General features: G+C 32.3%; 3 protein-coding genes across 3 annotated transcripts; 1 reads left to right on the forward strand and 2 right to left on the reverse strand.

The window, feature by feature from the left end:
- Positions 1–3304, reverse strand: TRIADDRAFT_38520 (uncharacterized protein; the record flags this gene model as incomplete). The annotated part of the gene is made up of 15 exons (XM_002118121.1): positions 3143–3304; positions 2994–3049; positions 2683–2770; positions 2432–2596; positions 2175–2323; positions 1970–2094; positions 1747–1817; positions 1516–1613; positions 1238–1433; positions 974–1174; positions 781–873; positions 594–692; positions 356–499; positions 176–289; positions 1–87 (listed from the first exon to the last, which is right to left on the reverse strand). The coding sequence occupies exons 1-15, from the start codon at positions 3221–3223 to the stop codon at positions 1–3; spliced, it is 1767 nt and encodes a 588-aa protein (XP_002118157.1). The 5' UTR covers positions 3224–3304.
- Positions 3305–16658: 13354 nt separating this feature from the next.
- Positions 16659–16937, forward strand: TRIADDRAFT_17959 (uncharacterized protein; the record flags this gene model as incomplete). Its single annotated transcript, XM_002118102.1, has 1 exon — positions 16659–16937. A coding segment is annotated over one exon (279 nt), but the record flags the coding sequence as incomplete, so codon positions are not given.
- Positions 16938–22486: 5549 nt separating this feature from the next.
- TRIADDRAFT_33689 (uncharacterized protein) lies at positions 22487–23943 on the reverse strand (the record flags this gene model as incomplete). Its single annotated transcript, XM_002118122.1, has 3 exons — positions 22487–22984; positions 23437–23562; positions 23713–23943. The coding sequence occupies 3 exons, from the start codon at positions 23941–23943 to the stop codon at positions 22487–22489; spliced, it is 855 nt and encodes a 284-aa protein (XP_002118158.1).
- Positions 23944–26131: the final 2188 nt, after the last annotated feature.

The raw sequence follows: 26131 nt of genomic DNA on the forward strand, positions 1-26131 counted from the left end.
TTAGTATGATCGAACTGCAGGGGGAACCGGAGCGCATTCTTTTTCATCCATTGTATCATCAATTACTGGACGATACTCTAAGTGAGACTGCAATGAAAACGAACGAAACATGCAAGATATTTTAACAACGGCACCGTCATATTGCTATTTCTAATTAAATCTTTTAATAACTCACTTTGCCAGTTCGATGATCGACATATGACATAGTATGCTTCCGCCAGTGTTGATTGAACGGTTTCTCTTGTTGGCCTTCCAGCGGTTTAGAATAATCGTATTCATCTACTCTGTCCTATAATTATAAATTGTCGCTATTAATACCGCCATCATAGTATCGTTCATTTATTTACATATTTACTTTGAAATCTTCACGAGCGTGAGCTCCTCGACTTTCTTCACGTGCTTGTGCAGCATAGATAGTTTGAACGGAGTTAACAAGAATATTTTGAAGTTCCAAGGTTTCGATTAAATCTGAATTCCATACAAGTCCACGGTCGGATAACTGAAACAAAACATGAAATCATAACCTTTAATATAAAACGAAATACGTGATACAATGTAGATATGAGTAAGATGTCAGGATACATTTGACGTACACGAATGTCGCCCATTTGATTATAAATTTCATCAATTAACTTGCAACCTTCTTCCAATACTGGTCCAGTCCTGAATACTGCTGCATTGTTTTGCATAGTCTATCATCAAAACATCATTGCCAAACATCTCCTTAATACCGCATATTCAGAATAATTTTTCTAAAGAAATTTTTTTACTACAACATACTTTTTGCAATTTTAGTCTTAAATCAGCCGTAGGTATGGCACCATTAGCATGAAGTAGTTTGTCAACATTGGCTACGGTTTCCTCTCCTGCATTCTGTTGTAAAGGTATAACAATTGAAGAAAGTTATAGTTCTAACGATACAGACTAGAACGATAAATTCAACTGTATCAAATTGACGATTATTAGATTCTACCGATGGTAAATCTGCTATAGAGTCGCCAGGTTTGCAAGTTTCTTCAATATGCAATGCACAAGCTCTTCCAAATATTACTAAATCCAGTAAGCTATTAGCGCCCAAGCGATTAGCGCCGTGAACAGAGGCACAAGCGGCTTCACCAGCAGCATACAGACCAGGCACGATAACGTCACCACCTTCTTTTGTATACTGAATGGCCTACAGAAGTGGAAATTTTTAGTGAATTTATACCGATTCTGAAGCATTCCAATATATTTTTACCTGTCCATTGTAGAGAGTAGGGACTCCTCCCATGTTGTAATGAACAGTTGGAATGACAGGTATTGGTTCTTTTGTTACATCAACACCAGCAAAGATCATAGCTGTTTCAGATATACCAGGCAGACGGGTTCTAAGGGTCTCAGGCGGTAGATGGGATAGTTGTAAGTATACGTGATCTTTATCTGGGCCGCACCCCCTGAAATTGCCAATATCGAGATTAGATTTTTGTAGCATCGTTAAATAATGCCTATTATTTACTTGTTGTATTTGAAACTGACCTTCCTTCTCTAATTTCCATAGTCATAGACCTAGAAACTACATCTCTAGATGCTAGATCTTTAGCAGTTGGTGCATAGCGCTCCATAAAGCGCTCACCCTACGAAAGGATTTACGTAAATTAGAGCAATTTTTCTTAGCAGGTTACAAAAGAATAAATCAGTCATTACTGCATGACTTGAAATGAGAAATTTTAAAAAATTTACTTATATTCAATAAGTATAGCTAATAACCTCAGAATTAATCAGATATCCTCCTTCGCCACGACAACCTTCTGTAATTAAACATCCTGCGCCATAAATACCTAAAAATTGGATTGGAGTAAAATTAAGATTACTTTGAATCTGCTCTGCGTGTTTTCCAACAATTTATTAGACTATAATGTATAAATACTTACTAAATTTTGACAGTCGATAAAAAGAATCGTTAAGGTAATAGAATGAATATCTTTCAAACCTGTTGGATGAAATTGAACAAATTCCATATCTTCATTTGCTAATCCTGCTCTGGACACCATAGCTGTTCCATCGCCTGTGCAAGTATGAGCTGAAGTGCAGGAAAAGTAGGCACGTCCATATCCACTAATTCGGAATGTCATTAGTTAATTAATAAAGCAAAAGATAATAATTATCAATGATTGCTTCAAACTTTAAAGCGTTACCCAGTTGCAAGAACTGTATTCTTGGCTCGAAAGCGGTGAATGCTACCATCTTCCATGTCCATAGCTATAACCCCGATGCAAGCTCCGTCTTTCATAATGAGATCCAGTGCAAAATATTCAATAAAGAAGTGGGTGTCGTACTTCAGTGACTATAATGACAACAATTCCAAGAAAGATTTACTTTAAGCCTCAGTTAACTAAGATTAAACGAAATGCATGCGTGTTGCACTCTATGATAGTAATTCATAAAATAATACCCTGCCATAAAGCGTATGTAATAAGGAATGACCAGTACGATCGGCAACGCAACAACATCGATGAGCCTGGCCACCTTTACCATACTTCAAGCTTTGCCCACCAAAAGCACGCTGATAAATTTTCCCGCTCTCGGTGCGACTGAAAGGCATCCCGAAATTTTCCAGCTAATTTTAAGTTACAACGTTTATTGAATTGTAACGGCTGTATGAATTCACCGTAAAAATGTAAAGCTAACAAACAGATTGACTACCTCGATAACGGCCTTAGGAGCTTCTCTAGTCATGTAATGAATTGAATTTTGATCACCTAGCCAATCACTACCCTTTACAGTATCAAACCTACAAGAATAAGGAATATTGAGGATACGTATTTATAGTAGTTTTATTCAAAATACTTTGTTTGCTTATCAATTACACGAATAGAATATAAGAAAGGTTTACGCTGTCTGATAACAGAATGAATTTGATTATTTCATTCTGTAGACACACTGATAGCGTTAATGGTTATAATATTACATTTGTCTTTGAATATATTCATGACTTACGATCTTATTACACTTACATATGCCATTTCCAATCATCTTCTTCCATATTGCCCAATGCTGCATTAATGCCACCCTTTTTACAGTTATAATAAAAGAGATATTATTATTATGATTTGAAAAGTTACTTTCACAAAGGGTAGATTTGCTGACGATGATTTTAAACTACCTGAGCAGCTACAGTATGAGATCTTGTTGGGAATAATTTAGAAATGCAGGCAGTTTTAAAGCCTGCCATGGATAAACCCATCGCAGCGCGCAAACCAGCTCCACCAGCACCAACGACGACAGCGTCGAAAGTATGATCAACTACACGGTAATCTTTAGAAAACTACAGATCCAGAAAAATGACAAGGGTAAGATTTTTTGAATATACGTAAAATACAAGCAATATGTAAGTTTAGTTATAAAATCATGTCTGAATGAAGTACAAGGCAAAGTCAATATAAATCAAGGGCAGTTTAAAGACTATAGTTTAGTCGACAATTACTCCGTCTTACTGTAACTATGAACATATAATGTACACTGAGGACTCGTACAAAGGATAATAAAGACTTCAATCAATTTTGCAGTATTTTCTTGTTAAAAGTATCGTATAATTATAACATCCATTGCAATTCTACAGCAACATGTTGTACCGGTAAAGTAACGGCATATTACTGTGGTACTATACTCGTATACGCTAATAATTAATTCGGTCGACCAGAATCACAAGATAACTAAATTCGAAAGGAGAGCGTTGAAGAAAGTTACTTCTAATCTAATATCGTTGTAAAATTCAATTTCTTAAGATTAAGAATTGGCAATCGGACAGCGTCTGGAAAACAGCAGCAACCTACCTACCAGAAAAAATAATAGAATCCGTCAATACTTACTGCATCCTGTCCAGATGATAATGACCGGCCATGTTGGCGTTGCCAAACAGAACTGGTGTGGGTTAGCGGTCTTGCTTGTCTGAACAGACCACAGGTAGACTACAGTAATTGAATGAAATAGTCATTATATCTTCAAGTAAGTCATTGTGGGTAATAAAATGTTAAGCAATTGTCAAGAACATCAAGTAATTATTAAAAACGAACTATTTTATTGGCAAACAGTCGGGATGTTGATAGCATTTCTTCCAAAATCAGACAGATTTAGCGATCGATGAACTACGCATGCTTATGTAGTACCATCTTATACAGTGTACAGTACACGGCAGTACTGTACTGTACCGTACTGTACTGTACTTGCGGACCTTGATCTTCTTCTTCTTCTAGTACTCCTTGACAGCACTGCATTTTTACCTACTTTACTGCCTGAATGGTAGCTAACAGTAATCGCTAATGACAGATAGAGTTGAGTTCCTACAGCGAGATCCATTCTACGGACTGCACTGTATTATATAAACGTACAGTATGTTCAATTTTGTAGAAAGACCACTAGATTAAAAGGGAGGGACTGTCAACAACAGTTAACTGTTCATGGCGCAGAATGTTTAAGTTGACTACTTTACTAGTCATTCGACTGTATCGAAAGAGTATTCAGGCACGGTACAACGTGCCTTGCGCAACCAATTTTCGTTATGAAGTGTTTTAGTAACATTTTCCAAAGCTTGAAATAACGGTCATCATGGTCAAAGTACACACTCAGTTTTATTCGTGCATTTGTGATGGAGGTGGATGATTATATAGTTGACACTATCGTGGTAAAAGAAAACCTCCATGATAGAATTACACTTTGAAACACGAGTAATTTGGTCAAGATCCTGTACTCTGTACAGTCTACAGGCCCAGTAGTTGAACTATCTGCACATACTTAGGGTGTCCCATAAGTCTTTCCCGGTGATTGAAATTATATGGAATTATAATTTTAAGTCCTTATTCCATAAATTTGGTATCACTTGATTGGAAATAAGACGCTTTATCCGAATATGTAATTTAAATTGATATAAAATGAGTTAAAGTTACGAATATTAGCATTTCAAGCCCAAAATACTTCTATACTATACGTGTATGACAGTATGCAGTAACTCTGTACTTTATTATTTATAGTGCAGTCTATTCCCACCATGTTATGTAACACTATTAAACGGACAGTATCGCACCGGACCGGGTTGCAGATAAATTACGAGCTCTTTGTTGTACTGTACTGTATCGTACCATACAGTACGTGCTGTAGGAGCCTATTGAAGTCATAGCCATGATAGAGGCATGGACTATTAAGTTAAAAGAAAGTCTTCTGTTAGAAGTCCTTGCACTGTATACGGCAAGCAATAGTAAAACTTTCTTTTCATTTTTGCTTTACAGTACTGTATAGCAAAAAAGAAAATAAATAAGAAAGTTTTACTATTACTTGCCATATACAGCACACAGTACTACGAAATCAAAGTCTGACTTAAGTTTGAGGATGCTGTGTCGCCCGGCAAGGGCTGCTTTTCTTGCCATTGCTGCGGAATTCTGGAAGACTTTTTAGACTATAGATTGCTTACTAGATCATTGAACAGGAATGGAATAAGATTGACGATATCTTATTCTGCTGTGCCTGCTATAGTTCACAATAAAGTTGCCAAACTGAATAGAGATCAAAAATCTGCTGTACTTGAAAGTTCACACTCTATCAATATCATTTTCGCCTGCCGCGAATGCTTTACTGTCGGTAGATTGAGTCAAAAATACAGTACTAATAATAGAGATGGATTTCATCCACGACGATGGTAATAAATCAGTTTTTATCACTAACTTCCTATTAGTTAATCCACGGACTACTGAAAGTCTATGGTTAATTTAATCAATATTTCATTAATTATCTTTCTCCAATTTTAAGGATTAAAGCGTCCGCATTGCTAACGGCTGAAAGAGTTACCGTAAGATGTCAAAATGCATATTTAACGAGTAGCACGTATAGTACTAATAAAATATCGTGCTTCACTTGCTTTTAGTCGGACCTTTAGTTTACACCGCTATCATAGCAATTATGTCTGACTGTGCTTAAGGCTAATTATGGACTTCAGATCTTTCACACCTGAGAATATTACATAGAAAAAAAAAATCGGTTCTCCCTATTCTCTTTATAATTAATTAATTAATCCACTGGCCTAACAGTAGCTAATACGTAAGATAGAATAGGCAATGGCATTTCCAAAATAGATGAGAATTTAAATTTGAATCTAATCAAATCCATAATATTAACCCATGTAGCAACGCAACAATGACACTAATTAAATCAGATAGAAAGCCAAAGCCAACTAGAATAGTCAATCTTATGAAATTTGTCTTGTCATGTTGTCATCATCGCTCCAAATATTGAACTATTACTTGAAATTATTATTGGCCCATTGTAAGCATTGAGAGAATTAAGCATTCCGTAGAATAACATCGCTCTTACTTGTATTAGCCACACTTTAATTTCATAAATATATATTTGCGATGGGATTACTAGTTAATATATTGTTCGCTTACACAGTAGCAAATAACAATTAATCTAGCTTTGTCCATAATGGATTGCTTGTTTATTCTTATTCATAACCTTTAACGGAGTCTTTTAAGGGATTTAACTACAACTGACCGTCTGATTATAACTATAATACAGATATCACTTCTTATAAATGAATTATTCAAGGACAGTTCTCCAGCTGGAACAGTCCTACTTTGTTTTTTATTATGCTCTACTGTAATTACAACAGTTGCACTTTCAAAGATATTTGATGTTATTGTTGCGACAGCCTCAAGGCATATTGCAACCTTTAATGAAAGTATATAATGGGCAAACATTTGGTAAAATAAATATAATAACGTATTAACATGACAGTCGGTAACAAAATATCCAATGACAATATTATCCATTAGCCTATATTAAACTCACTTTTAAAGCGATTATAATAGATTTTGTATTTCAAAAAATGTTCCACGATAGAGTATTAGCTTATAGAGCAAATTCAAGGAAAGTTTTTTGGATGCTATCTAATATAATTGAAATAATAAAAAGTCTTCTAGCCGCATCTTTAAATGATAACAGCTCTAATATAAATTTCAGTCTGGAACAGTATATTTCGCCTACAAATGTCTCTTCATATACAGTATACTATTATTTAGCAATTAATTAATATTATATATACATATAGGATTAACTTTAATTATAAAATGATTAACAACTGCATACTTACGTAACTTCAGAGTGCTGTGAAATGATGTAATTGGTTACTCATTTAAATTATATGTAAATTATAAACCAATTTTTTAGATATACAGTAGACTAATTTATTCTACAACCAGTAAATCATTTTAACGCAGATGATGATGTGATATTATCGCCAACAATGGATAACTCTAAGATATACGTTATATGATTATTCAACGGTGATTCATCGATGACTTAATCAACCATATGGAATAAGAACACACCATTGCTTATCCTACCTATTTATTTCGAACAATAAGTGACAAATAGCTATAATTAGGATGAACGATTAGTATTATCGAGAGTATCAACAACCTAATCTAAAAATAAATTTTTTATCTATGAAATAAATCGGTACAAGAATAGCAATTCAAAGGCAACAGTAGACCAGTAGATGTTATGTTGATATTACTTGCCGCATTTGTAACAATGGGCAGATGATGCCATCTTGAAAGAATCTTTGTACAGCAAATACAGAAAAGAAACGTTAACAGTATTTTTTAGCACTTATACTACAACCAAACGTTTGATTAGCTTTAGTGCTTGCTTTAAAGCTAGAAAATGAAAATAGATATTGATTCATATTTAATAGTCCATGGCCTAAAGTTTTTAATTATATCCTTGATAGTTATGGCTCTTTTTAATTGTAGTAATAAAGTGATTAGATCTACAATTTATTTTTTTCTTTGAATTTATGTTTCTTTGAAATAGAAATGAACTCTAACTTATCTTGCTATTTCCCAATTCAATAGACCTATGCTTGAAAATATTCTGAAGTATATGCCAGTTATCAGATCTAATGTAAAACCTGTATTACATTACTAATAAACCTCCAAAATATGGCTTATTTGCCGCTAAAGATATGGCTTAGTTTTTAGCTTAGGAATCAAGTGCGCTTATAAGGTTAGCAACAAGGGAAAAAATTTACAAATTTATTACAGGTTCAGGATTGCTCGAGATAGTATAGAGGGAATTTTATTGATCATTATACTATTTATTTGTTCGTCTTCCTGACAATTAGCTCATACCATTGAAAATCTAAATGGAGATCCAACAGAAATTGACTCTGTTGATCATATTTCTGTTTTAATCATTATCTAAAATGTAATTTACCGTACAACTAGTACAGGATACAAACACTTGCCACTGTATCACTTAGACTGCCAGTGTTAATAAGCACATAGAAATTGATTAACCGAAGTCAGATATTAAAGGAAAAATACGGAGGCTTAAAATAAGCTGTAAGATTATTAATAATTATAAGTATTACGTAACTTTGTATAATTTTTACCATTTTTTAGCTTGTATAAGTGTGTATAAGAAGAAAATAATAGCTACATAATAGTGATTATGCTAAATAATTATTGATTGAGTAAATATTTTGCTATTATAATTGACTCAGCACAGTATTACAGTTAAAAAATTAGGATCGCTACAGGTGTACGAAATTTAATCACCACGAATCCTTTACACTTTCTTTTAATTTTAATGAAAATGCGAGTGATAGATATTTTTTATCAGTTTTGCCGATTATTACCCAGCAACTATAGTACTTCACGTATTCTTACTCGAACTTGACTGTACGAATAGTTTAGCTGATGCACGATATAACAACATTATAAAATAACATTGCGTTGCCACTCGAATTTAGTTATGTGAAATATCACAAATTTCAAAATCATTGCAGATATACTTTACTGTATTATTAGTACTGCAAGATATTGCTATTACCTCCGTCAAATCTTAGAGTTTTTTCAAGTGCTATATGCTAGGGCCATTTGTGGCTGTAGCATCCAATGCAAACTCTCCATTTCCCATATATTATTATATTGATATATTTAACTAGAGAAGAATAGATCTTTTCTATAGTTAGGCAAGAACGTCAAATTTTTCGTGTTGTAGAAGTAGCTAATCTGTTCCATCATTACGACAATAAAACTAAAGTGACTCGTAGTAAAGGTACGCTACAGAATCATGATAGAACTGGCCTTTGGTGCTTTTATGTATAGGAAACGACTTATTATTATTATTCATGCAAGTAACAGTTCTACTCGACCAATTTATGTTTCCTTAAAATGGTTAGATATCAAATAATTTACTTAAAGGTCATTTATATCTATCGTTGGATTAGTAGTATTCTAAGAAGTGTGTAAAAGCTAGTAGATAAAATCTATTTAAACGATTGGACAAATTAATAAAAGTTAGTTCTTAGCCCCTAAGGTTAGAAGTATAACGTAAATCGAAGGCGTACGAATTATTGCGAGATCGTAGATTCGATCACAACATTATCTTGTCACACGGGAGTTTGTGACGCAAGGATAAAAGGATCTAAAGCAACTTGAGCTCTGTTGCAGTTCACGTTAAAATTATTTATTTTATATAGAAAAGAGGAAAGTATGAAAGAATATGAAATGACAGCATTAATTGACGAGTAGTTACTCAAATGCGAACTCTGATTGGTTTGTTAAGAATATATTCACGGTCAGATGACATGGCCAATATTTATGATCAACAGAATTAAAACTTGTAGAAGTAGGATACAGTAATTGATTACGAAATTTATTACAAAAACAATAATTATTCTATCGATGAGAACGACTCAGTAACCTTCCTACAGTATTTCGTTCAATATTGCTGAAATATTTTGATGCTGCGAAATTTTAGTGCAGAGACACAGTGAACTCAATATCATAATCCGATATAGAGATGATACTAGCATACATATGTTGCGCGACAGTTTGTAATAACAGCTATTGATTATACTTGATACCTAAAATTAAGCCAAGATGATTATTCAATTGGAATAAAATAGGTATTTAAAAATGGCAAGCATGTATGACAAGAAGATATAATTACCAATATAGGAGAGAAAAAGTCCGCGGTAAAACTTGAATATATTCAAAGCGTTAGCTAATCATAATGTAGTTGAGACAATAAGAGGAAGAAGGAGTGCTAAAAGGTTCCATTCGGAATCATGAAAAGAAAGTAATTACTAACTTTATAAGACTTCCGTTCTCGACGGTTGAAAGATTTCAATTATATGTCTATTCTCTAAGGGCACACATGCTATTCTTCCCTTAATTCCTCGAGAATGAACTAATTTCATCTATATTGAAATGTTTAAGTTTACAACCGAGTCCTATATCTTCCCAGGTAGCTGAAGGCTATAATAAACAATAATCAAATCAGTTCTACTGCTGCATTGCCTAAAATACCGTATAAAACTGAACTAATTGAATTGATGCCATTTTATTTTAGAAAGTCTATAAAAACATAATTGGATTGGAGAGAAAAGTATTAGACCGATTGATATACGAATAATAAAATCATAAAGGCTGCAATACTACTGTAGTAATTGTTTTCCACGTACAGAATAGGAAGCGGTCTAGACTTTAGATATTATAACTACCAAAATGAGCTATTATATCATTTGTTTCGAGAAATACTGGTAAAATATGGCACGATCGCGCCTTGAATAAAATAGTATAATTATTAAAATAATTACTCGCATATATATTATCTTCACCCTAACTCCTCAATACATTCCAAAATCTATACAGAAACATGGGCTCAGAAATCTGCATTTATTAATTAAATATTAACCAAATCGTATAACCAAGAAATGTGTAAGCAAAATATATGCCTATCCAACAGAAGAAATCTTTATCTAAAAACAGCTTAATTTATCATGGCGTGGGATTCAAATCAAGTTTCCATCTGTACTATTGAAGGGTTAAGTTGATTGTTTTTATATTCCCAATACTGCCAAGCCTCTTTCTATCATATTGATTGCTGCAGCACAGTAGAGTTTTAATGGATTTATAAGTGAGTAGCCACAACAAAAATAAATCTCCTGTAGGTTTCAGTTATAAAAATTTCACACTTAATGAATTGTTTAAACCATAAATACTGTAGAGTTGTAATCAGAGTCTATAGAAATCGAGTACTATTAATATATAACTTGAGAAATTTTTTTAACTAATTGGAAGATCTTAATAGTTGCTAAACGAAAACTGAAACGAAAACAATCTGCAAAATCATCATATTATCTTTCTGGATAATTGTTATTTTTAGATACCTCAATATAAAACTTAGATCCTGCTCGATTGTATTACAAGAGAAATCCTTCAGAGAGAGAACAGAAATTTAAGCGAATGAATAATTTCGCTTTAAGAGAAAAATTTCCAAATCTATAGCGTGTTATAGAATCTTATTCTTTGCATCCAAATCGTTCGTGTACAATGCACGTACTACGAATGCGTATACTTATTCTGAGAAAAAAATTTAGTTCTAGTAACATTGTTTAGTATCATATCTAATTCAGCTACTGCGATGGAATAATTGGGATGATATCAAGAGAGAAGGGATAACAACTCAATTTGACAAAAGAAAATCAATGAACAAAACTATTGATAGACTAAAAATTGAATAAAATGAAATCAACAACAGATTGATAATTGTCACAACTGCTCCACAATTCAATGCATTGAAAATTCGTCTGTTAGTTAAACAATTGTGCCTATTTCCTGACTTCCTTATCATTTAGCAACGGTTCTACTTTCCGCCTGGTGTATTATTTTATTGTTTTCTGGTTACTTTTTGTCACTAAGACGCTAAACCTGCCGGTATCTGGAAATTTCTGAAGCATTTTTTATTTTATATTCTTTCGTCTTTAAGTGGAACCTCTGAGTCCGTTTTTGCAGATGGGGTTTTCCATTATTTTTATATTATCTCCTGGACTTTAATTTTTATTAGCATTAATCATCCAATTACCTCCAATAGATTCTGCACATCAAATATGTATGAGATATCTAATCTAACTATGGCCCATGTTGATTTTTCAAATTAAGTTTTAATCACAGCAATCATAAGATATCAATAGGATCGATTCTCATGATGGATGGCAAGATTTTCGTTTTACTTTAAAGATCAAGGAAGAATAGAGATAAATAAACAATGGTAACAACTGGCATAAGATATGGGAGACAAATTCAAAACAAAGGGAAAGATATTGATGTTACCGAACAATAGTATACAATTTTAAAAGATTGTCGTCAATATCGGCAATTCTATGCCGCCACTAATCAATATCTCGATAAAAGATTTCCACTATCAGAGTGAATCTCTGCAATAGTTTACCCTTTGACATCAATATTTATATTGGATAAATTTAATGATAATTTAAGATTCTCAACGCTATTTCTAAGCTTCTTTCGTACTTGCACTATAACTAGAAAGGCAGATGATAATATATATGTTTAGTAGTGATAGTATGATAAAATATATTATTTTCTTCTTGCAATCATGATCAAGTTAAGCTCACCATTCCATTTTTTAGCCAGTAGTCATAATGCTATCTAATTAGTTAATATCTTTCAAATAGAATAGTGGATATAACTGAAGGATAGCTGATTATTCTTTGTCGGATTTTTTTCCTTTATTGGTCGAGAATACACTTCTATAAAAGTTTAACTATAGACTTCGGAATAACTTGTCTACAAATAATCATACTACGAAAACATAGTGAAAAACATTGTCAGTAACTATGATAATAATTGGATTGTCCATGCAAAGTAATTGATCATCTTGGATTGTATAGTTTAGACAACAACTCTTATTTGCCATCTCAATAGAATACAGTAGTCTTAGTAGAGTGAAGTTAGGAATAAATGTCCCCTTATAATGAATGGCATGTCATCAAGAACATGACTATCTTTAAATGACCTTGTAATATTATTTAAATGATCATCTGATGTATCTAATATTTCTTCGTGATCAGTTACTTTAGTGTCGTCGATAATATATCAATATTGATACTAGTAACACATAGTATTTACAATGTTGGTCAAATAGAAATTAGAATTTTAATCAATATCTTGCTGCGGTTGAATCAATAGCCATTTAAATTTATTAATTAAATGGTCATGGAAGTCAGTGCGCCGACCGCTAGACCCCATACTTTATCTATTGTAGCATGAAAGCCGTCCCTCTTATTTATTCCCTTTCTCTTTTTCAAACAAATTGAAGTTATTGTTAAGGATAATAAAGAAAAGGATAATTGAACGAAATTATCATAATCATCCATTTCGTCTTCTCAATTTGTTGTTGGTTGACGTACTGGAAAATAATCGCAATGTTTGAACAATACATCATGTTATAATAAGTGTTTGCTTAACTCACAAACGATGACTTTTTACACATGTATTTTTCGTCTTCATATATGAATATAGCGCTTATTCAGTGACAACAACTCTTGCTACAAGTAACTTATTTCAAGTAATAACAGTTATTCTTGCATTTGACACTTTTACTCTTCAATTTTAAAATTCGTTACTATCATGTTTCGATGGATCAAATTGGAATGATTGAAGATACTAAATTGATCATTTTAAATATTACTTGTCTAATTAACTAAGACATTACTTTTATTATCCTTCTATTTTCTATTTAATAGACAACGATGTTGAATTGACAAGTTTTGGTATTTGATTAATTAATTCGTTATAGCTGAAAGAATAAAGCAATCAATAGTTTAAGATTGACTTTAGTTGATGAATAACGATTAAATTAATAGAGTCAATTTAGGTAAGCTGGATTAAAATCAAGGCTGTATGCGGTTTCGTACTTAATTCACATCAAATAAAGGCTGAAATTTAATAACGTAATAATTCAATTTAGATAGTATGAAGCTAAAGTTGCATTTTTGACTACGACGTCGTAATGGCTTATTTATTCTTGAAAGTAAACAAAAAATAATTGAGAATTAATTTTTTAAGCGAAGATTTTTCACCTTGTCTAGTTTCGCATCAATACTTTTAACGCAATAACAATTCATATTTTAGCTAAGCATGAAAATCACCGTCAGGGACTCAGGATAATTGACTTTTATCTGTCATATCTATTAACCTAATCAGAATATGTGTAATTTGTCTTTTCTTTTGGCTAGGCAATACGATAATAAATAAATGAAAGTGCATTGATTAATTTTATAGTAGCATTTGGTTCTGATATGCCAGATTTAGATGACGATATGGTAGCTAAACAACGAAAATGCATAGAAATATCAGGCAATTAGAAAGGATATGAATTAAAAAACTCAACTAAAAGAATTCGTCATGCTAGTACGGTGCTAAAGGGGTTCAAATTGTTGGAAAAGCAAGAAAAGAAAATTTAATTAGAGGCAATGTAGAAATGCCAGTTGGATAGAAAGATATTGATCTCATTACGGACAATGGTTTAGCATCCATTGTTTATCATCGATGAAGAAATGATAAATATAATAAACGATTTCCTTCATTATAATCATGCAATGACATCAAGCCCAAACGTAACAGAAACAGTAAATAGCAGACAGGTTAAAAGAAAAGACAATAGCTATCAATCAAATGGAGGATATAGAATGAAGATACAAAGAAGGGAAGTTATTTAGTCAATTTTGTCGAATAGCAGGTGTTGTGAAGTTGAAATCATTACTAGATGACAATTGAATAAAAATATGGTTATTCTATTTAGATTTCTTTGGCTTATTTCCTCTTCTAGAATTGCATCTCTACCTCCTTTTCTCTTGTATGTACTTACAGACATTTATAGACACCGTACGCACCTAAATTGTGATACAAGATTCCCTGCTCGTCCTTTTCCGCCTCCCTCGCTATAGCAAACAAAATTAATGTATGGAAATCAATAACGAAACAGTTGGTTCGTGCACTGAGTTCAATATTTCAATACAAAAGAAACAATCAAGACTGACCTATGAAGAATAGAAACAATTTGACATGGTTACCCTTCTTTAAATGATTGAAATTCAATAATATATTTACAGGATTAGTTTGTGTATATAATGGAGTGGATATTGTTGTCACTTCATATTTTTTAATCCCATTTGCAAATAGTTCAAGCATCAGTTGTTGCACGAGCTATTTTATTACTTGGTCTTTCTTCTCCATTACTTGCTAACGTTATTAAACTACTGTCTTCCATCTTCACTCTGTCGACCATTACTTTGTCTACCTGTCTGTGATAGTGTTATCTACTATTCTGTTTCTCTTTTGCATCTCCTACTTTTGATAAAACAGTCGTTTTTCTTTCACTTCGGCACACTATTACTAGGACCATCGACTGTTCAAGGTATCCTCATTTTTCATGCCATTTCTCTATTTCTTATGTCTTATCTGTTATTGCTTATTATTTTCAAATTGCTTTCTTTTCTTCATTTAATGCAAATATACAGTAAGTGGAATCATTTTTCTAGAGTTAATGATTCCCCATTTTATCGTTTTCAATTCAATTTCTATTTTAACGACTTTCGAGACTCTGTTTCCAACTAACTCCTTTTTTTTAAACTAAATTATTATTACATCAAACTAATTAATGTTTTCTTTCCAATTAATAGTCATCCAATTCTACCAATCCATTATTCAACACCTTTAACGATCTAGCATTCATCGGCGATACTACCGGGCAACGGCAAAAAAATTTTAACAGTCAAATTCCCAATCCGCCTAAAAAGAATATTGAATAACGTGTTAGGTAAATAATTCAACAGTTCACTATAATATAACTCATTCAATTCTCTCTATCACGATAAATTTGCTTATTTTTTTCATTAACTAATCAATCAATGAATCAGCCAGATTATACCAAAGTAATCAAAATATTGCCACTACTATATTGGATTAGACATAAATGATACCACTAGAATTTAATTAAATAACGATAGTTTAGTATTAATATTTCTTAATCCCATTAAGGGTTCATGACGGCGATATGATAATGATGTTATTAAAATTATCTAGTTTTTTCAAATTTACGGTATATTTCATTGAACATCGTCCTTGTCTACCAGTATGTCACGATTGCTTTCGATATCTCAGTCTTGATCAATCTCATTCGACTTTATTCCTTCCCTATGTTCTTAAGAATATAGTAAAACTATATAGTTTATTATTAATTTGGGATTAAACTGAAAAAAAGTCAAAAATATTGATTTATTGTCACTTTAAGTGCAATTAACTTGCTTTATCTGAATGTCTCAACTATATGTAAAAATTTAAATTTAATGGATACTCTATTAACTCGATACATTGTTGACATAACATATTTGATTTAATGATTAAATGTACTTTAATTTATATTATATCAAGCAGTCCTTCATTAAGCAAAACCATATCCTCATACAGTATTTTTATAATTAAAATTTAACGAGGATATTATTAATGCATAGAGTTTCTTTTATACTGATTTATAAATATTGCCAACATCGATGTTTTAATTAATTCTTTATTGCTATAGTATATAACTAATTATTATGTTATTTTACCTGTTAGGAAATAATATTATCTCAATCAATATTGACAACTGCCAAAAAAATAAATTACAATTAATTAACATTGACAAGGACTGGATTAATCAAGCCCAACTTATATTCTGCCAATTACTTCTAAACCATTTAAGCGCTCAACACTTAATTCAACATTTTCAATCAAGACAGACCCAAATTTAAACCGCTAAGCATGTCTAATGGTAAAACTAAACAAAATTGCTATCATATTAAGCGACCTATGAATGCATTCATTGTATGGTCCAAAGAACAACGACGTAAAATCGCCGAAGAAAATCCTAAAATGCATAATGCTGAAATTAGTAAAATATTAGGAGCAAAATGGAAGATGCTATCGGAAGGTGAAAAGCGACCGTTCATTAATGAAGCTAAGCGTTTACATGCTGTCCATATGAAAATTCATCCTGAATATAAGTATCGACCACGACGTCGAAAAAGTAAACAATTAATGAAAAAGGATCGATATCCATTTCCACCATCGACTCAAGCAGCAGCGGCCGCTGCAGCAGCAGCCGCTGGTGTCGGTGGCGGTGGTGGCGCTCCAGGTATGATTATCAGCCAACATGGACCACCCATGGATGGATCCAATCCTTTTCCTGGTATGCCAAATAGCGCGCAATCAGCATTCGTTCAAGTTCCACCAGCATATAACAACCCGCCGCAACTATCATCTAATCCAAACGCAACCAATATGCAAAGATCGGATTACTCACTGAAGGGAAGGCCTGGACCATCGGATTATCGAACCAGTGAAATGCAAGGAAGGCCTAATGATATCAACAATCCGAACACAACAGTATCCAACTACATGAATGGCCCACCAGTTCAAATGACTCCAAGTGGAATTTATCTATCATCATATAATCCAGCAGCAGCGGCCGCTGCTGCTGCTGGTAGTCATATGTTACCTACGGCTTTTCCCAATTATTGGTAGATGAAAAAGCAACCAAGCTCGTTGTTTACTGGAGGCGTCCTTGAAGTAAAGCATGTGGCGGCGAATGAATATCGATTAGGAAACCATTTACCGTTGACGATAAGTCGTCTATTGATTTGTAGAACAGAGTTTACATAGATAGTGATTGCTATGGTATACTTTCATTAGCTGTTACAGTTATTAGGTTAAAAAAATGATTAACTGTTATTAATAATGAAATTTTTCCCAATATATTCTTTTTAGACATATTTACTGTCTTTGATAATACTTATAAACCTTATGATGTCAAAATTTGTAATGAAATCATATCAACAGTAAATCAATCCACTTGAAAGACTGGATGAAGTATTAAAGACATTAAGTATTACTTTATCGTAAATTTCAAACTGTCTAAGAAATAAGTTGATCAATAGACCAGCTATAATATTGACACGATAAAGTGCAGTACATATTTATAAATGATTAACAATTCACTATATGACATTGCTTGCCCTCATAAATCCATAGATTTTGATAGTTTATGTTTATTCGTTCATTCTTTTAAATTAAGTAAAGATAGAATACAAGTATACTAGTGTTATTATCATTTGTCAAGATGATTTTCACTTATCATTAGATCCATTCTTTATAATAATTCTAGTATATCGTCTACTTGATTTTTCTAGATTACGAACAATTTATGTTATAGAATGGATAGTATTTTATGTTTCTTCTGTACAATATAGTAAAATTCGTATTAGATGTATAACTGATAATATAGACAAAATCATACCTAGTTACTCAGCTTTTAGAGTTAACTACGGAAATAGACAAGATGTGATGTTTTGTGCATATTGCCAATAAAATATACCAGGCATTGAACTACACAGACTAAAAGATCAATTCATTGAATACCTTCTCATACGATATTGAATATGTATGGCAAAAAAACATAATGAGTCTGTATTAGAAACCAAGTTATAGATGAAATTGTATCCATTGTTAACATAGCATTACAGCTTTATAGACCAAAAATAAGGTTTATAAGCTGTTGTATTGGTCACAAAACTATGTATCAATTTATCGTAAAATGTCCAAGTAATCTTCTAGTACCTCTTATAGTATTGTATCAGGTTACCAAGGTCTACGCACACATATATAAAATAAGAAAATGATCGAGTGAAATAATACCGGTAGCTATAAAATGGAATTAGTAACACTTTTAGATCTATTTTATTAGGATCTTTGAAAATATCGATTATAAGAACGCCACCCGATAAATACTGAGAAATTTATGTAACTATAATAAATAGTCGTTATTAGTACAGTTTTAACTAAATTGATGGTTACCGCTTAGTAAATTTAGATGTAAGTTATTATAGGGTGAGTAAATGTTCTTTGACTCACAGTAAGATATATCTTTGTTGTAGATAGTGTTAGATATTAAGTACGATATATGTTACATTAGCAATTAGATAGAACGTTAAGTATATGACTAGAATATTATCTATATAAGTACTTGTAATATGATAACTGTATTGTGATTCTGTAATACCGTACATGATTATATTTCAAAAAATCGGACTGATAATTTACGATAGATATACGTATGTTGTAAAGTAAATGATTGCTATAATAGTTAGTAATTAGTTTTACGGTATATGTTAAATGTCACAACGCAAAATGGCCAAGGCGTAAGCTGGAATGTCTATAAATACCCGGTATTTTTAATAATAAAGTCACTTACAAATCTTACGCGTGGATTAGAATTCATTGCGTAAAACATAACAATCTTAACGATAGACCTTGCCATATCAGATACAAAAATGTGTTTAGAACTTGATAATCTATGAGTATAATCATTGCGATTAGTTTTATAACGAAATACTTTACCAGCGTTTAGATCCTATCCTCTATCACATGCAATTCTACAAACATTGATGCAAAGATCGTATTTTGCCAGTGTTTTATAAGAAATTGTTACAGTGGTCGTTTACAAACTACATATTTGCCTTGATTTATCTACAAATCACAGTTATAAGGACGTGAAATTGCATGTGATAGTAAAGATTTAGTACTTTTACGTAAAACGTAGAAGATTAATGAAGCTGTATCTTATTACATAAGCGTTTACATATTCAAGCTAAAATACAACATGTTTTTTAACAGAAAAATTGTAGAATAATGCCATTATTAACTTAGCCTATTTGTCTCACTCACAATTGGATATCATATTTGAAAGAAATTTCCCGTGATACCTAACTGTCATTATGACAATATAACAGTATAAAAGTACATTTTTCATCTACTATCACGCCAATTCATTTTGGTTAAATAGTAGTATTTTTATTCCATAATAGTTATGTAAATGATAATTATCTCTCATAACTATTGACTAGGACATATTAATCGACTCAAATTAAAATTGCTGTCTGCAAGATCGTATAAATGTTTGGTATGGAACACGATTCGAAGTTTTCCAAAGATTCCTTATTGATTTAAACTTTGTAATCAATTGAAGTTAAAAGTAAAAGTCAAGATAGGATTAGGAGTTTCTTTGAAGATATCTATCAAATATATAACAATATTTCTCGTAACTCCTGATATATTTGATCAGGTTGAAATTGCAAATTCAGACAGAATAACGTTCTGCACAATGGACATTCTACCAATATGGTTAGTTGCCTATTACATTACAAGGTGTTAAATGCTATTATCAGCAGCAGCACTTGCAATCTTGACATAAATTAAAAGTTATTTTATTATTCTTAAATCTTTGATGGTTCGTTTCTACTTTTTCTATCGTTTTGTTTTTTAACTTTGAATATTATCAGTAGTTAAATTAAGAATTTTTTCAGCGAACTATTCATTAATGAATTTTAAAAATAACTAAACCTATAACTTTCAGTTGTATTTGATACGATCCATTCGCAGTTGTAAGATTTTTAATTACTTGAATAACCATGCAGCCATGATATATCGACTATTTTAAATTTTCGCCCTTTTGGTGAATGAAAATATCCTAAGGATACCTCTATAATTGTGAATAGTGAACTATCTTACTATTTGCAAAAAAATAATGTTGTCATTAACATTTACGCTACAAATATTGTCACAGAATAGTAGCAAATACAACAGAAAAACTACAGTGGGTTGATTAAGAATTTAAATAAAGAAATACCACCAATATACACTTATTATGGTACGGCACATAGAATTGATAATAGATGGATGATTAATACTACTGTCAAAATGTTTGTACATTTGTTATTGGCTGTATCAAATTCAATTTTAGTCTATTTGCTTGTTAATGCGTTCATTGAATAATTTGAATGTGCTATAGCAAATTTAACTATAATATACTTACAGCAAAGTCTAAGTGAAGAAAGCTTGACTCCTACTTAAAATATGGTACCGAAAACGGTGTTTATACTTTGGTACGTTAGTCAAAGGCAAAAAATTTTTCTCCCAGAATTACAACTTCAAAGAGATGTTACATGATTTAGACTGTAGACTGTTGTTACCTATCGATAGACATTATCTTTTCTTACGGTCAAACTGTGCTCTATTGACTACTATTTCTATACGCCAATACATACATGTTCAGTAGTCATTTACAATTGAAAGTGAGTACTGATATAAAAAATGATGGTCTTATATTCCTTTATACCTAGATGATACTTTAAAAGTGAAACTACAACATTACTTCTTTTGCTGCATGAGGCTAAATTGTGAGGAATGCCGTTTGTTCAGATTTTGCAGGTGAATGTTGTTGCTAATTTTATCTTACTTCTTGGGTAATTTTAACTTTGCTCTATGTTACTCTTTGATTTGGAAATCTTTAATATTTTATAATTTTCCTTCGTGGGATAGTCTAATATCAAACCGTTCCGTTTTCTAGCATTAAAAATCGTCATTTATAATCACGACAGCTTCTATGCACTGTATTTCCTTCCGAAGAAGTAACAATTTTTATGCATCAGCTTTCAAAAAGTAAATATAAAGGATAGTAACAAGAACATATAGATTACTGATAAACTAATCGTTCCTGTTAGCTTGGCATCATGGATATCATGATTATCTTCGAAGCGTGATTATCTACTTCTATTAATAAATTTGTCCGTAGGCATCAATATTTCGAGTTTTCGATGGAAGTAAAACAACTGTGTTCGTACAAGGTTAAGTCTTAAGCTTTTTCTTTCGTAGGTTCAGGTTTTTGAATCGACGTCTTGATGTCTAAGAAGTTAAATTTAGGTAGAATTTCTTTATATTATAAATGCAAAAGTGATAAAAATTCCACTATTTCCATGCTATCTAACTCTTCCTATAAGCTTGGTGATATGTATGAAATTATTTATTTTGGATATGACTGGTAGGATCTTAAATCAGGTTATGATAATAAATGTATAGTCATTTCTTCATCCGATTAACGAATAAGGAATTGGAAACAAGCAACATCATTCAAATATAATCACCATTGCCACGATGTACGATACACATTAAAAGCTGCTAACCGAAAAAAATCTTGAATAATCCTTTATTAAAATTTCTTAGAAATTCAGTAATCAATGATAGGTAATTTCTCAATACTAACTCAATATCCCATCGTTTAATTGCTGGCGGTACCATTATATATTTTAAGCTGTACAAATTAATGCGCATTACTGGGAGTGACGAAGAATTTTATCAAGGTTTAAAAATGTTCATACAAAGTTATCCTTCCACAGTGGCGTACAAACTCCAAAATTACGGACCCGGTATTTAAGTATTCGAATGATAAGGCAGATATAAATAAATTAAAATAATCTAGCAGTAAAATTTACTCACAATTCTAAATTCGATTTGAAACTTATTAGCTCGATTTTAAGAATATAGTTATGAATATTTAGGCCGAAATTTAACTTGTATTTGTATTTTCTATGTAACAAAGGTTTAACGACTTGAATTAAGACTATGCAATTGTGTTTGAAATATTTCAATAGCAAACAAATTTCTTTTTGAGATAATGAGTATTCGTCTCACCAAATCAGCCAATATTGATCAAAACACAGTTCAGCGATGAATACATTATCTCGCAGTATAATTGCATATATGAGCCATATCTAAACTTGGGTTTCATATATAACAGTAACAGTTTTGTTATTACTAACTGATACATCATTCTGTAAATGACGCTTTTTACAAACTGCGATAAATGAATTAGAAATTCTAAGAGCTCTCTCTTCAGGTATGAGTAATATTAAAAAGCCACAACAAATGCATAGAGCTCCAATCACTTTAATATAATCAAAATAAATTTGACGAAATATTAAATCTACAATAGCATTACCAGGGATACCTAATAACACACCAAGAGAAATAAATATTGGATAAGTTATTCCTATTCCGAATATCAATAAGCTGTTGAACAGCACTCCCAATCCAGCAATAGAGTTTAAATTATCCCACGGCAAATCAGGCCACTTTATAACCTCGAAGTTAGTAACATGAAAGACTAGCACAACTGGCCACACCGTCAGTGTTATGCAAATACTCATAGCAGACGTATAAAGGGCACTTTTACCAATACTAGCGTTAGCGAGGACAACCTTCAAAGATACCTACAATCATGATACGAACAATTTTAAAGTAAATCCTAACTTGGCATTAAGCTAGCTAATATTTTATAGTAAAAATCGTTAATTCATTGCTGTTTAAACGACTTGAATCAGTCATTTGACTGTAGGCGCCGCAATTAATGCTAGTCACGACTATAAGAAAGCAATAAAAAATTTATTCATCGCAATACGTAGTGGACTATAAGGTAAAAAACTCCCCTACAGAATGTTTCACGAAATAATGGTTCTATTTAACAAATTAAAAAAATGTACGAGCTCGTATTCTTATGTTCAGTATTTGTTTATCTACAATTTTTTCTCTCACAACGTTTATTATTATCATAGATTTTCATAGTACTGTAATTGCTAAGGCTACTCATAAATACGTATCTAACAACGGTATCCAATCAGTCAGTAGAATGGAAAGCTATTTATTTCATGATGCAAGTACTTACCCTATAAATGGAAGATAAAACAGCTAGGCAGAAAGCTAATATTATTCCGAGGGCAGTGGCTCCTTCGAATCCATTCGAGTATGCAAACAAAACTACTCCTGTAACGGATAGTAAAACTGCGAATATCTATTAATCAAAAAGATATACAGCAGGGTTTAGCAGAATTACGACATAAACTAAGACTATTAAGTTGTGATTATATTCATAATAATTAATCAGTAACAGATTCCATAATTAGTTACTTTAGCAGAGTTGTTTAATTTACTTTTAAATTACCCGTATTAAAATAGTCGGTTCTTTCAACCAAAAAATTGATAATACGTAGATAAGAGCAATATTTGATGATAATATTGCTGTGAAATCGCCAGCAGGAATCAGCGTTAAAGAGTAATAGTAGCAATACGAGCCTAATGACATTAAAATCGCGACAGGTAGCACTTTAATCAAGATACCCTTGGTATACGATCCTTTGTACTTTAATGCAATGGAGCATTCACTGTCCAACATAAGATATTGTTAAATAGTTAATCCAATAGAAATTAAACAAAGCTGATTCTTAGAATATTGATGACGACTACATCAAGGTATTTTACTACTGTGACAGTACTCTCTTTTACTAATTACTGATACTGCACAGGACTGCCACATAAAGAATGGCAAAATCTTCTACCTCCACATTTCGTTGAGTGATTTACCAAGGATCAATCCGAATAAACAGTATATAGGATAGCATATTATGGTCCATGATCTAGCATACCTGAATCAATGATGGATAAACATTATGAACAAATTCAATTGTGATCCATATCGATTGTCATTTACTATACGTACCATGTAAGATAGCAAAATGCGGTGAAATTGTAATTCGCAATATTATTCGAAAATTGAGCTTGCAAAACCCATGATATGACCAGCATTACCACGATCATCAGTCCGGACAATGATTTTAAGGTGCATGCATCGCGAAGGTGAAACTTATGATGGCTTGCAATTTCTGGTATTATAAAGATAAAGATAGCGGCGTTAAAGTTGGTAAAAATAACGTATTCAAATTGTTCACTGCAAGGACTACGCCACTCCATTCTTCAGCAGTTAACATGACAACAAGTATCCAATACTGTAGTGTAGTATATTTGTTTACAATATCACTATTTGCATGGTAATGGTATACGCATAGCAATATACACTTAACTGCTTCTATACTAAGTGATAGCATTAAGCTGAGACTCTAGAAAAATGTAAGCCATTTCTTAACTTTCAATCCGTACAAGTATGCTTTACGTTTTAGCTAATATGTTAACTGTCATAAATAAAATTTGTAACTATACAGTATTGCTACATGTTATTATGTTATACTGAGGCGATTTCAGATAGTTACCACGGATGTTTCAAGTAGGGTAACGGTAACGCAGTGATCGTATGCAGCATGAAGCTATGTATATTTAACCAACTGCCTGTGTTGGTGCATATCTTATTTGGATTCAATGTACAGCAAACTAAAGTGTTCTTTTGACAACAGTAGATATTCATTTATGATGTTAACTGGACGTGATTCGTCAACATCAAGCATGAATCTACAGGAATTGTGGTTAGAATTAATCGGTGAATAGGGCCAAGTAAAGTTGGAGCTATTGAAGCCAAGTCGAGTACAAAACCTCATTTATGCAAGTATTCAAATGTTATAAGAAACAAAACACATTCTGAATACTGATAATATTATTTTTAAACGATGCGACCTACCATCAACAGCACAGGCAGTAACTTCTTTATCGGTGGAATCAGTTTCTACAGTCATCTTCTTCAAATACAGTTACCGTTGCATATACACTTGCGCTAAAATATAACCTATATCAATGGAAGCGCGACAGTATTCAGGTCAGGCTTGAATTAATCTCCTGTCTACAGCATGGATGAATGATTTGCAAACGCTGGCTTCTACGATGCTGAATGAACTAATGAAGGCAACGGATGTACTGGGATCTCCTAGCAGAGGTCTAGCCTTTAAAAATGGACAGTAAATTGTACAGTACAGTACAGTACAGCGTACAGTCTAAATCTGATTACAGTACCTCCATACAGTACTGTGAGTGCTGTAGAAGATGATGGATCGAGTGACCCGATTGGCTACTCCTATTAATGAATCGATTAATAAATACCTCAATATTCCCTAATAAGGGAATATAAAATATTACAATATAACGTAAATCACTCACTACTAGATTTTACTTTTACTGTTGAACTGTACTGTACAGTATAGTACTGTAGTGTATGCATCAGTACTGCTTTGCATTATACTGTACATGATTGCATCTAATTGCATCATGTCTACCTATTTCTACATTGTACAATGTACAGTACACTAAAGTGATACAACAGTAAAATATCTGCGTTGACTCTCGATTCTCATCAGCACAGTAACTTTATGTTTTGAATTGACAATATCTACTCGTCTTTTCTGATAACTAGAAAGGCATCATTTTTTATGTAACTACCACTACTGTACAGTATACTAGAGACCCTCTATTATGGTTTCTACTGTACAGTACACTAGAGACCCTCTTAGGGTTTCTACTTTCTACTGTACAGTACAGTACTGTACGCATTAGAGACTTACAGTGTACAGTACAGTACTGTACGCATTAGAGACTTACTGTACAGTACTGTACTGATGAGATAAAGTCATGACCCCGTGACC

The sequence above is a fragment of the Trichoplax adhaerens genome, genomic scaffold, assembly GCF_000150275.1.
Source record: "Trichoplax adhaerens TRIADscaffold_37 genomic scaffold, whole genome shotgun sequence".
NCBI classification, from domain to species: domain Eukaryota; kingdom Metazoa; phylum Placozoa; class Uniplacotomia; order Trichoplacea; family Trichoplacidae; genus Trichoplax; species Trichoplax adhaerens.